Source organism: Camelus bactrianus, chromosome 13 (assembly GCF_048773025.1).
Source record: "Camelus bactrianus isolate YW-2024 breed Bactrian camel chromosome 13, ASM4877302v1, whole genome shotgun sequence".
In the NCBI taxonomy this organism is placed as follows: domain Eukaryota; kingdom Metazoa; phylum Chordata; class Mammalia; order Artiodactyla; family Camelidae; genus Camelus; species Camelus bactrianus.
Genome location: NC_133551.1, coordinates 39883745 through 39897525, shown reverse-complemented (window position 1 = coordinate 39897525; position 13781 = coordinate 39883745). Strand labels below are relative to the sequence as shown.

The window sequence follows — 13781 nt, the reverse complement described above, 5'->3', positions numbered from 1 at the left end:
AGCCGCGCATGAAGGACAGCCTGCAGTGACCGGAGGACCCAAAGGCCTGAAGACAAATCTAGGAATGGGAGGATAAAAGTGGGGATGGGGGGTGGTCTTGGAGAAGGGACACATGGGACGCCTGGGAGAGGGCAGAGGGGTGGTGGGATGACATTTACTGGCGACATCAACCCAGAAGTCACCATGTCTACTGTGACAGCTGGGGACCAGATATCTTTTGATACAAGAGATCAGTTATCCTGAGAATTCAAATCAGCCCATGAGATGAACATGGAAGCCAGACAGCAGATGGACTAAAGGGGTGGAATGTGGTTGACACTCTTGGAACCCCTTCTATTCTAAAGCCAAATTGCTTGACTCTCTGTTCATTAAAATCCAAAGAGAGTTGGGAGAGTGTAGTATATGTCATAAGGCAACTGTAGGGCCTCTCCAGGAACACACTGTCTCCATCCCAGGATGCTTCTGGGAGCTCAGCAGGACCAAAATTCTATGAGGAGGCTGCTGGCCACCAGGCAAGGTGCAGCCATTGGGAACAATCAGTTCCACCCCCAAGTCTAGCCCAGATGTGGGTCTGTGGGGGTTGGTCTCAATGCCCTGAGCTTCCCTCACTGTTTATGGACAATAAGAGATTGGGTGGGATGGAGGAGTGTGTCGTCCCTATAGAAAAAGAAACTGAGACAAAAATACTTCAACAGTCGTCAGAGTATTAGTGCCTTGCAGAAAGCAGTTACTTCCTCATTCATGTTGAAATGATGCTTTGGAAGAAAGCTGTCTTTATTCACAAGCATGTTGTCAATTGAAAAAAAATCCTATCAAATTCTCACCTAGTTGATAAGCCAAACTAGGGGCAAACTAGATCTAATAAGTCAGCAAGGTTTCAGGAAATAAGATCAATATAACCAAATCAACTATTTGTATATACTAGCAATAAAAAATCAAAAATTTAAAATTTAAAATGCCATTTATAATAGCATCAAAAACTATGAAATACTTAGGTATAAATTTGACAAAAGATGTGAAAGATCTGTGTACTGAAAACTGTAAAATATTGCAGAGATAAATTAATAAAGACCTATAAAGGGAGAGATATACCATGATCATGGATCAAAAGAATATTGTTAAGATGTCAGTTCCCCAAAGTTGATCTATAGATTCAACGCAGTATCAATCAAACCCCCAGCAAACATTTTTAAAGTGACAAGCTGATCCTAAAACTTACATGGAAATACAAAAACATAAAATAGCTAAGACAACTTTGAAAAAGAGGAGCAAAGCTGGAGGATTAACATTACCTTATTCTATGATGTGGATTTGGTGTCAGGATAGACAGATAAATTAAAGGAATGGGATGGAGAATCCAGAAACAGACCCACATTTCTATGGACAATTGATTCTCAACAAAGGTGCAAAGACAATTCATTTGGAAGAAGAATAGTTTTTTCAATAAATGATGCTGAAACTATCAAATGTCAATATGCAAAAAAATGAGCTGTGATCAATGATTCACATCACAAAAAAATGAACTCAAAATGAATCATAGGCCTAAATGTAAACCCTAAACTATAAAACTTCTAGATTAAAAACATATAGGAAGGAAATCTTTGGCCTTTGAATGAGGCAGAAATTTCCTAGATACAAATTTAATTACAGTTGACCCTTGAACAACACGGGTTTGAACTGTGTGAGTCCACTTACATGTGGATTTTTTTCACTAAATATGTGCTGCAGTACTACACGATCTGCAGATACCGAGGGCCACCTGTAAAGTTATACACTGATTTTAAACTGCACAGAGGGTCAGTACCCCTAACCCTGTGTTGTTCAAGGGTCAACTATATTTGTTCTTTTATAGAGCATACTTTGGAATGGTATGAACAAATTGTTAAACTGGACTAAATAAAATTTAAATTTGTTTATTCTGTCAAAGACACTATTAAGAGAATAGAAACACAAGCTGAAGACTGAGAGAAAATATTTGCCAATCATATATCTGACAAAGGACTTATATCCATATATATGTATATGATGACTGTGTGTGTGTGTGTGTGTGTGTGTGTGTAAGTCATTAAGGAACTGCACATTAAAACCACAATGAGATACCACTATCCAGCTATTAAGATGGCTAAATTACAAAGACTGACCATACCCAGTGCTGGTGAGGATATGAAACAATTGGAACTCTCATACACTGATGGTGAAAATGTAAAATGGTACAATCACTTTGGAAAATAGTTTGGCAGGTTAAAAATTTAACCATACACCTACCATAAAATGCAGCCATTCCTCTCCTATTTACCCAAGAGAAAGGTGAGCACGTGTCCATGCAAAGGCTGTACAGAAATACTCCTTGCCACTTTTTTCGTGGTAGCCCAAATGTCCATCAACAGGCAAATAAACAAACAGCTGTGGTATACCCATACAAAAGTCAAGACTAACCAAACTGAGCACTTTAAATATGTGCAGTTTACTGTATGTTAATTACATCCTGATAAACTGTTACAGTTTGGAAGAAACTAATGAAAAATAACAACTAAATGCAATGTAGGACTCTAGGTGGGATTCTGGAAAGAACAGAAACATTAGTGTTAAAACTGGTGAAATTCAAATAAAGTCTGTGCTTTAGTTACTATTATGCCAATGTTAATTTCTTGTTTTTGATAATTTTACTATGGTCATACAGAAGATGTTAACATCAGAGGAAGCTGGGGCAGAGGGATGTAGAAACTCTGCACTATCATTGCAACTTTCTGTAAGTCTAAAATTAGTTCAAAATAACAAGTTAAAAATGTATGCAATAAAACTACTTGAAAAACCTGCTTTACCATATAGGGTAAATACATTTTCAAAGATATCTATTGTCTATCACATTACTCACAGCCATGTCACATAGAGGAAGCCAGCAAACTAGGAATGCTTGCCTTTTGTAAGAAAAACCTGTGAAACAACTTTAAATCAGGCAGTTCTTTTAAGTACTTTGCCGTGAGGTCCCAGTGAACTTCTGCATGTTACAAAAGTCATGCATGCTGAGAGGGGACATCCACCTGTAATAGTGGAAGGTTCTCCAGCCACCATGGAAGGCTTCCTTCCATGGAAGGTTGGATGGGCCATGGACTTAATCCCCTTCAGGAGATGCCCTGAGCTTTGACTAATGGAAGTTGGAGTGTAGACCCTTAGCTCCCTCACCCTTGTGGAATATAACTTTAGGTGTAGTTTTACACTGGCTTCTAGTTTTCCCAGTGCAGTTAAACTCCAGTTGCCCACAGTGATAACCTGTTGATAATGCAGACTTCATTGGCTATTACCCCTTCTCCAGCCCCCTACTGGTATTTTCTTCACCTCCCAAATAATCTACTTGCACTCAAATCCTTGTCTCAGGGTCCGCTTCTAGGGAAACCCAAACCAAAACAAACACTAATATTTTTCCAGCAACCCAGTGTGTCAACTTGCCCACCCCTGGTGTGGACATCTCACTTTGGGGACCACTGCTCTATCCCACGCCAATAACTCCATGTCTGTCCAGCCTCTCCCTGCACACCTTCAGCACTGATAGATTATGCAGTTTAGAGCTCAAGCCCCAACTTACCAGGGAGCTTTCAGGCGCCAGCCCAGATAGTAGGTGCTTGTATTAGAAAAACCCAATCTTTCCTCGTCTATATCTCCTTTACTGTCACACAGAACCCTCATACTTCTGACACCAGATGTATGTGAGATTTTTCCTATACCAAGCAATTCTCTGCAACACGTGCTGGGTGTCCTATAATTTAACTCAGTTCTGACACTATCCACCTGGAGATAGCGTCAGATCCCACAGGTTAAGGACTCAGTCCCACAAGGCTGCCCCTGACTTCAAATGCTGATTGCAAGTAGTAGGCCCCCAAGTTACCCACAGCTTCTATACAACTTGGCAATTAATTGGAGGTTCCCATGACCTACTCCCCCTTGGATCCCATTACTTGCTAGAGTGGCTCACAGAACTCAGGGAAACACATTTACCAGTTTATTAAAGGATATGATAAAGGATACAGATGAACAACCAGATGAAGAGATAAACAGGGCATGGTCTGGGAGGGTTCTGAGCGCAGGACTTCTGTTCCTGTGGAGTTGTAATGTGTCCCCCTCCAAGTATGTGGTTGTATTCACCAACCCAAAAGCTCTCCAAACCCCATAATATTGGGATTTTTATGGCAGCTTCTTCATGTAGGTATGATCAATTATTTATTTCATTTCCAGCCCCTCTCCCCTCCCTGGAGGATGGGGGTAATGTGGCGGCTGAAATTTCCCAGCTTCTAATCATGGCTTGGTCTTTCTGGTGACCGGCCCCATCCAAGAGCCAGAGTCGCCTCACTAGAACAAGATATATATATATATATATATATATATATATATATATATATATATATATATATATATACACACACACACACACACATACACACATACATATATATATATATATATATATATATATTCTATTACCTCTCAATGCCCCAGTTTTCCCCTTTGTCATTCCTTGGATCTGTCCCCTAGAGAACTCTATGGGGAGGAGGGGTGATGGGCAGAGCAGGATTCAGCTATTTCTGGGTTCCTTGGTTCAACTATCTTCAAACCATCTGTCATCAGCAGTTCAGACTGCTATAATAAATTACCATAGATTGGGTGCCTTATACAACAAACATTCATTTCACATGCTTCTGGAGGCTGGGAAGTCCAAGATCAAGGTATGGGAAGATCTAATGAGAGCCTTCATCTTGGTGGGCAGATGGACATCTTGTACCCTCACACAGAGAGGGCTGGCTGTCTCATGTCTCTTCTCAGGACACTACTTCCATCACAAGGGCTCCACCCTCATGACCTAAGTACCTCCAATGGCCCTGTCTCCCAATACCACAACATTAGGACATCAACATACAAATTTGGGAGGGGACAGGACACAAATATTCAGTCCATAGCACCATCAAAATACCATCCCCTAGACCTCAACAAAGCCTCCCTATCTTTCTCCAGGTAGCATGCCAGGCAGTCACCTGCAATGATTAGAGTGGTCCTGCAGGATGAAACCTGTGGGCCATCTTAACACCAGGACATAACTAAAAAGTGTATTTTTGAAATACATCTACAATTAACTTATGCAGTGGCTGTGTGTGTGATTTTTCTTATATAAGCCAAATTTGGAAAACCAGTTGTTGAACTCTGGCATGAGTGTTGGTGTCTAGACACCACCCACCCGGGCTGAGGGTCTGATTGGGCAAGATGGGCTGCTGAACAAACTGCTCTGGGTCAAAGCAGAACCCTCTGCTGACCCCCGACGTCTTCCTTCCTGAGCTGCGTTCATATAGAGAACCCTCACCCCCCACTACATGTGGGGCTCAGCCAAGGGTCTCGTTTCACTGTTTCTGTATCGGGAGCTCCCATCTCAGCTGGCTCCAGCCAAGAATCTAGAAGCATTTTGGTGTCTTAAGACTAGATGATAGCCTGCATCTTTGTTTAAACCATTAGTCATTTCAGTGTGCCCTTCAGGCAGGTACTCGATGTTTCTCGAGCTTCACTTTCCTCATCTGTAAAATGGGGATAAAAACTGACCTGCTTTTGTTATAGGACTGAGGATTCAAGAAGATACTGTTGTGTGCTATTCAAATGTAAGGTGATATTTAAGGCTTAAACTACAAAATCAGTTTCAAGGAACATGAAGAAGTCCTGATTGGGGAAACTGAACTGGAAAAGGAATTTCCTAAAGGGTTCCTCTCAAATGACTTTAGGACGGAACCCCTACATCACACACATTTTAGGGAAATGTCCATCATGTATAGCTATGTATTTGCATAAAACTTTATTGCACTAAACTCAAGTCCTATCTCTGCTCATGTAAGCCTGACAACCTGTAGCAATTAGGGTGAGTTAAACTGCTCTAACAAATCATCCCAGATATGCAATGACTCAGCTACAGTAAAGGTTTATTTCTTGTTCCCTTAACAGACCAAGCCAAAGTTCAGGTTGATAGGCAGTTCTCTATACAGTGATTCAGGGATCCAGCCTCCTTCCAATTTGTGATTCTGCCACCATCTATGGCCTGGTTATCATCTGCATCGAAATAATAGAAGGGGAAAGAGCCACACAGGAGATTTTTACCACTTCTGTTCACATGGAGAACTCTGACACAAAGATACACTTGGATGGTCAGGGAGCCTGGGAAACGTAGTCCAGCAGTGTGCTCAAAGAAGGGAGGAATGGGTTTTACTGGACAGTCAGTGGTGGGAAAATAGCTCAATAGGATTAACTCATTTGCCAAAAGCTAGGTCATCCAAGTGACAAAGCCAGACCTGCAGCCCAGAGCTTCCAACAGTCATGTCTGGTGCCTTAAGGAGCACAGACCCACCCTGACCTGACACCACCACCTCTCACCTGAGCTCTTCTACTGCTCTCCACCTTGCAGATAGAGGAATATTATGAACACCTACGCCAGATCATTGTGACGATGAGAGAAATTAAAAAACTGGGCAGAAAATCACCCCCAGCCCCGCTGCCCTAATACACCTGTCACCTGCCTATCCCACACCATGTTTCAGAGCTCGCTCCTGGGCACACAGGTTCAGGGAGAAGCTGGCCTGTTAAGTGGCAGAGCCAGCACTTGAGCCAGGTCTGCCTCTACATTGTGGTCCCCAGAGCAAGAAACGACAGAGGCTACTTTCCAGGTCACACTTTAATTTTTACAGAAGCAGCGGCCACACAGCCACAGGGATACAAAGTATTCCAGACAGTAGGCACAGCGCCTGCAGCTGCAACAGCCTGCTTGGGGAACCATGCCTTTCTCCATGGTCCCTTTGATTAAGGAAAAAGTAAAAAATCACACACCGTACACTGCCACACCCACTCCCTCCCCAACTCCCTTCCCTTTTAGTAATAGCCAATTAAATTACGCATCCTTCCAGCCAGAGAAACTGGCTACAATCCCAATTTCACAGAAAACCATGCAGCCAAGAAACTCGGGGCTCTGGAGGGGACAGGCCTCTTCCTGTACTTTCCACACGCACTGGCCTCTCCGTATCCCCACTCCCCACACCATGTGCTAAGTTTAATTTCACCTGAAACCACCACTTGGACGGAGAGTGACAGGACTGGCTACAGGAAAGAGCAGGTAACTCAGCTCAGCATGCTTGGAAGACTGTCCCTTTCCAGGCAAGATATTACTGAAGCAAAAGACTAACCTGAGGCTAGTGTGACACCAAGACCCTCCCTTCCAAGCCCCAGGTTCCAGGTGAGGTCTGTGAAGGGCAGGATTTTGGTTTCTGGGACTGAGGACAACAGAGGCTGCTGGCATCTCTGGCCACACTCCTGGAGGCCCAGGGATGGAGGCCCCACTGGTGACACCACGGGCCTTATCTGTTGGGCTAGCCTAGCTCGGGTTAACCGTTCCTCTACAGCAAGCAGGATCATCAGCTTAGTGCCGAGCGAGAAGCATATGGGCCCACTAGGAGAGCTTACGCCAGAATTCACATGCTTTGCATACAAGGGAGAGAATGAGGTTTCTTATTTTTTCTTATGCCCCCTCCAGAGGCCAAATGGGTAAGAGTGGTTCCTCTGCCTTCTGAGTGCCCTGAATGTGCCAGGCTGCCTAGGCTCACAGGGAGACACCACAGTGGGCCAAGCCCAGGGCGGGGATGGGAAGCCTCGTCAGCCAGAGCGGGACTCTGTAAGGGCTGTAGCAACCTGCAGTGCCAAGTCTGATGCCTCGTTCCAGACCACAGGTGCGCCTTTCTGAAAATGAGATGAGAGCTGGCCCTGGCTTGACCTTAAATGACAAACAACGCCCAAGTGTCCACTGGCATCATTTACGTTCCCTCTGACTTTCCACACAAACCAGGCTTTTCATGGGTTTTGCAACCCTGGTGTCTAAGACAGCCGTGCACTTCTAAAGCAGAAGGGCCTTGGATTGCCCTGTTTACACTGATGTGACAGATGAGGAGACTGTAGTTCAGACGGACAAATGACTTGCCCATGGGTGGACAATACAGCAGGGACTGAAACCCAGGCCTCCTGGCTCCCAGGGCAGGGATCCCTCTCTCTTTCTGAATGTCACTGCCTGTCACAGCTCACTTAACTCACTTAATCCCAGCTTCCTTACACAGTTCTGATTCTGGGTTCTCAGCTGAGGCTGGGCAGTTCTTGAGATGGAGTTGCATAAACAGCCAAGCTTTAACGGGTGGGCAGGGACCTAGGAAGCTTCCCTTCCCTTTGGAACGGAAATGGAGGGAACTTTTCTCTGAGTTTAGGATTTATAAGGCACTAAAATTAACTACAGCTGAGGGTGGGGGGAGAAAGAAAAAACAGGGATGAGTGGTTGGAGAAATCAAGTCAATGTTCTTTTCTTCAGCCCCGCGGTCAGCAGTGAGGATCCTCCCGAAACCTTTAAGAACGGTGGGCTCCATTTCCCTGCTTGGTGTGGTCCACCCCCCGACTCCCACCCCCACTGCGGAGCAGAGGACACACCCAACCACACACAACAAGGCAGGTCCTAGGGACAAGAGGCATCGAGGGTGAAGAGCCAAGGAGCCCAGGTCTTCTGGATTCAATTCAGAGCAGAAACCACTCACTCTACCTGGGCAGGTGTCCCAGACCTAGGCGGGGACAGAAGTCAACCCTGAAGTGTCCTCTCCAAGGACTTGATCCTCTCTGATAGACTCAGGCAATGGCCGCGGGGAGCCTGCAGGCCTGAGTGTGAAGGAGGAAGGGGTAGGACGCCACCAAGGACGACAGAGAGAACTTTGGAATCGGACCTGGCTTTGGCACAGCATATCTTGGGCCCGCCCACCCCATCTGCTGCCCTCCCGAGACCCCAGGGTTGAAGAGGAACCTTCCTTCCTTCTCTCCATGAGGAGCTCTTCTGGCTGTCGGGCAATGGCAGCGCAAGCCCAGGGCACCCTCTTCATTCCAGCCAAACCTGAGTCCAGCTGACCTAACACAGAGCCTTCCTGGACTCAACTGCTGAATCCCAAGCACCGTGGTCAGATGTGTTGCTGAGCAGGAAGCCGTGATGACAGCCAACAGGCAGATAGCATTACTCCTCTTTCAACAGAAGAGGAGCCGGGCTCAGAGGGGTTGAGTGACCGCCCACAGTCACAGAGCTAATGAGTGGCTGAACTGGGAAGTGGACTCAGGTTTCTCTGACTCTAAATCCCATGTCCTTCCCACCACACCTGGCTGCCCCGGAAGCTGGGAGCAAGCCAGTGGGGCTGTCTGGGCGGGATTCCTGGAGGGGTTTCTTTCTGAAAGTGTGGATCTGACAGAGCAGCTAAGCTTGAGAGCAGGGAGGATGCCTCCTGGCCCTGGGGACCAGGTGCGCCCGCAGGCCCGCCCCCTTCCGGGCGGGCTCGGCTCAGTGCCTGGCCGCCTTGCAGATCTTGTCGTACACCTCGGGGAAGGCGTCTTGGCAGCCGAGCTGCTTCCGCAGCCTGTGGTATAGGGAGCCGTCGAACATCTCCCAGAACTCCTCCCGGTCCATGTAGCAGTCGGCGTACAGCATCTGGAACCTGCGGAGGAGACACAGGGGTGAGGACTCGGGGGTGGGGGTCAGAGGGGCAGAGAGGCGAAAGGGACACAGAGAACCCCAACTGTCCCTAACACAGCCCTAAAGCGCTGCACGCTCTGCAGGGCAGGACGCGCTTTTGGAAGACTTCTCTCACTTAGTCCCCCTAACTAGCGAGTGGCTGAGGTTGGCGCAGGAATTCTTATTCCCATTTGCAGATGGGGAATCTGGGCTTGGGGTGCCGAGTGGCGGCAGAGGCAGAGTCAGGAGGACAACGTGGTGCACGACATGCCTGCCTCCCTGATGGGGTCACCAGGCTGCTTTCTTTCCCTTTTTTGACATTCAGTAAACTGCACATATGGAAAATGTACAACTTCCTAAGTTTGACATACATATAAAACCTTGAAACAGTTACCTCGATGTAATAACAGCCATATCCATCACCCCCAAACTTTCCTAATGCCCTTAACTCCCCTGTGTTATCCATCACCCTCTGCCATCCCAGGTAGACCTGCCTTCTGCCACCACAGATTCATCTGCATTTTCCAGAATTTTATGTAAATGGAATACATACATATATATAATCATACAGTACTCTTTTTTTCCTGGCTTCTTTCTGTCAGCATAATTATTTTGAGATTTGCCCACGTTATGCACATCCAGTTTTTTCCAGGACACTTTCTCAGCAATGCTCTGTCCAGGGCGTCTGTGTGGCTTTTGTGGTCGTGAATCCCTCCCTCCTCAGCTTTGGTCTCCCACCTGCAGTGGGAGCTCCTGAACAAGTCTAAACCACCCCTATCGCCTGCCCTGGGGTGGGGAGTGGGCTGACCCTGGGTTTCTGGCTCAGGCAGCTGGGGGACTGTGAATGCGCTCCCTGGAGGAGGAACAGCAGGGTGTGGGAAGAGGACGGGCGAGGATTCCTGCAATTCCACCTCCACAGAATCTCTCCCAACTCCCTCCTGAATCAGTGTTGTCGCTCAGTGCCCGCAGGTCTGGCTGTGGAGCTAGCCGCCCTGGCCTTCCCCACATCACCCCCAGAGCAGTGCTTGGGGGCCTGCGGCCCCACCCTGGGTTCTCACTCACCCATGCACACTTCGGACGAATTTCTCCAACTGCCTCATGCAGGACCTGGCTTCAAAGTGTTTCACACGCGGCTCACCGTAGGCACCAATGTCGACATAGAGCTCGGTCTCGTCTCCCTTGGGGTGCACCAGGCCGGGCTGGCTGGGAAGGATGAACGGGCACAGCCATATGGGGTAGACCTGAAGGACCAGAGAAGCTGCGTTGGTGCTTTTCCTCCAGCAGGTGGCAGGCTCGTGGCTGGTCCATCAGCACCCACCCCAAGGCAGGCTCTGCAGTGCTCTCCTGGCCCACGCGCTGCTGCTCAGTCACCCCACCCCCAAGCCCTGGCTGAGTGCCCTCCCGGCTCACGTGGATGTCGCTGTGGAAGGTCTGCAGAGCCTGAGGCAGGCACTTCATGGGCACCAGCATGTCCTGCACCACGTGGTGCTGCTCGTACAGCTTGCGCAGCGTCTCGCCCTGGGTCAGCTTCAGGAGGGAGATCTTGGGAGGCACCATCCAACCAAAGAGGTAGCGAAAGATGGGATTGTTGCCAAAGGGGATGATGTCCTGAAAGACAAAGGCTGGGGATTGAGAGAAGGAACCCAGCAGGGCCGAGTGTCCCCACGTGCCAGGGACAGGGGCCTCCTTCGGTGTTTGACAGAAGTACGACGGGGTCCACTCCCATCTGGAGGGGTGTGGGGGTACCCAAGACTTTACCCAGTCAGCTCTGGGTTTGATTCTCAGCTCTGGCATATACCAACTGTGATGTCCTTGGGCTAGTGACTTAACCTCTCTGAGCTCAGTTTCCTTATCTGTAAAATGGGACTTGTGGGAATGGTGAGATACCAAAAAGAAGGCACTCAACCCAGTGCTTGGAGCAAAATAACAAGGTAGCTATCCTTGTGGTCTAGTTGTTGAGGTCAGTGGGGCTGGCACAGAGCAGGCATTCCATAAATGTTTGAGAAATAAATGCTGCTGAATGAGAAGAGGGATACTCAGAGAGCGTAAGCAATTCCCCAAAGGTCACACAGCCAAGGATGGCTCCACTGAGGTGGGGAAGGTCTGGCTCAGGTTCAACAATGAGCCCTTTGGTTTACAGCATCTGCTGAGAGGCCTTCTCTGATGCTCCTATTTAAAATGTCACTGCTCCCTATCCCTCTATACACAGAGCAGAAAATTCTTGCCTATCTGTTAAGGCCAAGTTTGATGCTACCTCCAACCGTAGGTTGAACTAGCCACTTCCTCTTCTTGTTCCTGTGGTCCTTCACAGGGCCACCCTGCCCAAGTCAGCCTCCTGGGAAACCCCGTGAGCAGGGCTGTGAGCAGGGCTTCCTCTTCCACGCCTCCCACTGCCAGGAGGGAGGAGCCCCCACTCTCGATCTTCCTCCCTGCTCCTAGTCTGCCATCTTCCTGAGGGGTACCAGTGTCCACCTGATACCCCATCCTCACAGCTCCTGGGCCCTCAAAAGTCAAGGACATTCCTTCATTCATTAGACAATTACAAGCTGCCTGTGAGCTCAGGAGCCAGGTTCTGTGCTGGGGATACCCACATAACTGAGATGTGGTCCCCAGCCTCAGGTGTGGAAGAGTGGGGCCACAGGACCACTGTGTGGGAAGAGCTGAGACAGAGATGCAGAGGCAGCTCCTAAGAGGGGCCACATCAGACTAGGGTCAGGAGTGGCTTCTCAAAGAAGCCACCATGCTAAGCTTCGGAGGCTGCGTGCTCCTCCATTCCACTCCCCTGAAATTGCCTCCTCTGATTGCCAGCCCACTCCATGAGGGAGGCAGGTCGGGGTCTGTCTGCTGTCTCTTCTGTTAGATCCTGGCTCCTACATCAATGCCTGGCACACAACAGGAGCTCAGTAAATAGCTTGGCTTTTATTGTTCCTTTGGTTGTCTTTGGAAAAGCCACATATGCCCATAGCGGAAATCCCAACAATACAAACTTGTGTGACTCAGTTTGTTGTGATATTCACTTTATTGTCGTGGGTTTGGAACCCAACGCGCTATATCTCTCAGGTCTGCCTGTACTGCAGGGATCCACCAACTAGGGCTCCTGGCCCACACTCTGGTTTTGTAAATAAAAGTTTTATTGGAACACATCCATGCCCATTCATTTACATAGTGCCTATGGCTGTTTTCAGGCTTCAAGGGCAGAGGAGTTCCTAGTGAGGCCTCATGGTCCACAAAACCTCAACTATCACATGACCCTTTACAGACAATGTTTGCTGACCTCTGCTCTGCTGTATGGATATACCCTAATTAATTTAGTGTTCTGCACGGATGGGCATTTAGATTATTTCCATACTATTCATTTCAAAGACTGTCTTTTGCATACATGTCTTTGACCATTTATGCCTACATTTATCTATAAGATAAATTTCTAGAAGTGGAAAATTCTGGCTTAAACAGTGTGTGCAATTTTAATGGATATTATTTCAAGTGCTTATACCATTTTATATTCTCGCAAACAACACAGGACAACACCGTTTCCCCAACCCTCACCAGTCAGCACAGTGTGTATCAAACTTCTGCATCTCTGTCACTCTAAGAAGTGAAAAATGAGACTTGTGTAGTTTTATTTCACCTGTTGTTGGTTCTAAATGAGACTGCATTTCCTTATGTTTAAAAGCCACTTGCATTTTTTGTCCCCTAAAAACAGTCCACTATTAGCCACAAGTATCAGCTGGAACCATTCTTTTTCCAAAGTGTCAACCTCAAAAAGTTTTAAACACCGCCCTGCCCTTCTGCTTTCCTGTCTTTGTCGACCCCATTATTCACCCTTCTGCTGCTGAGTGACCTCGGGTCCCACGTCCCTGGCTTCACTTCTGGTCCTCCCGGGCAGCGCGCTAAGGTCAGTTACTCTAGGGATCATCATGGCAACCCCTCCGCTCTTCGGGCCCCTGCTCTCTGGCTGCCCTTGGCCTCTACCTGTGTCCAGCCTGCTGCCAGCCTCCTCTGCTCTGCTGGGCTGCAGGGCCTCCTTCAGGTCCAAGGGGTTCAGCCTGAGCCAGGACCCCCAACCCCAGAGGCAGGCCCTGGGACAAAAGCATTCTAAGAAACATGAACAACCAAGGACCTATCTCTCCTTTCTTACTAGTATTACTGCCCTGTGTTAGCCAACCACTTATACAGGCAGAAGACGGTGACATAACAGGGAAGGGGAAGACAGGGCCGCCTGGAGTCCCTTTTCTAGAAA

General features: G+C 47.8%; 1 protein-coding gene across 1 annotated transcript in view; it reads right to left on the bottom strand.

Annotated features, from left to right (window-relative positions):
* Positions 1-5934: 5934 nt before the first annotated feature.
* Positions 5935-13781, bottom strand: part of DHCR24 (24-dehydrocholesterol reductase) — a 32262-nt gene continuing 24415 nt past the window's right edge. The window contains exons 7-9 of the mRNA XM_010951737.3: positions 10952-11149; positions 10604-10782; positions 5935-9524 (exon numbers count right to left, since the gene is read on the bottom strand). Coding sequence (XP_010950039.1) covers positions 9371-9524; positions 10604-10782; positions 10952-11149 — 531 coding nt within the window. The 3' untranslated portion in view covers positions 5935-9370. The remainder of the gene's footprint in view (positions 9525-10603; positions 10783-10951; positions 11150-13781) is intronic.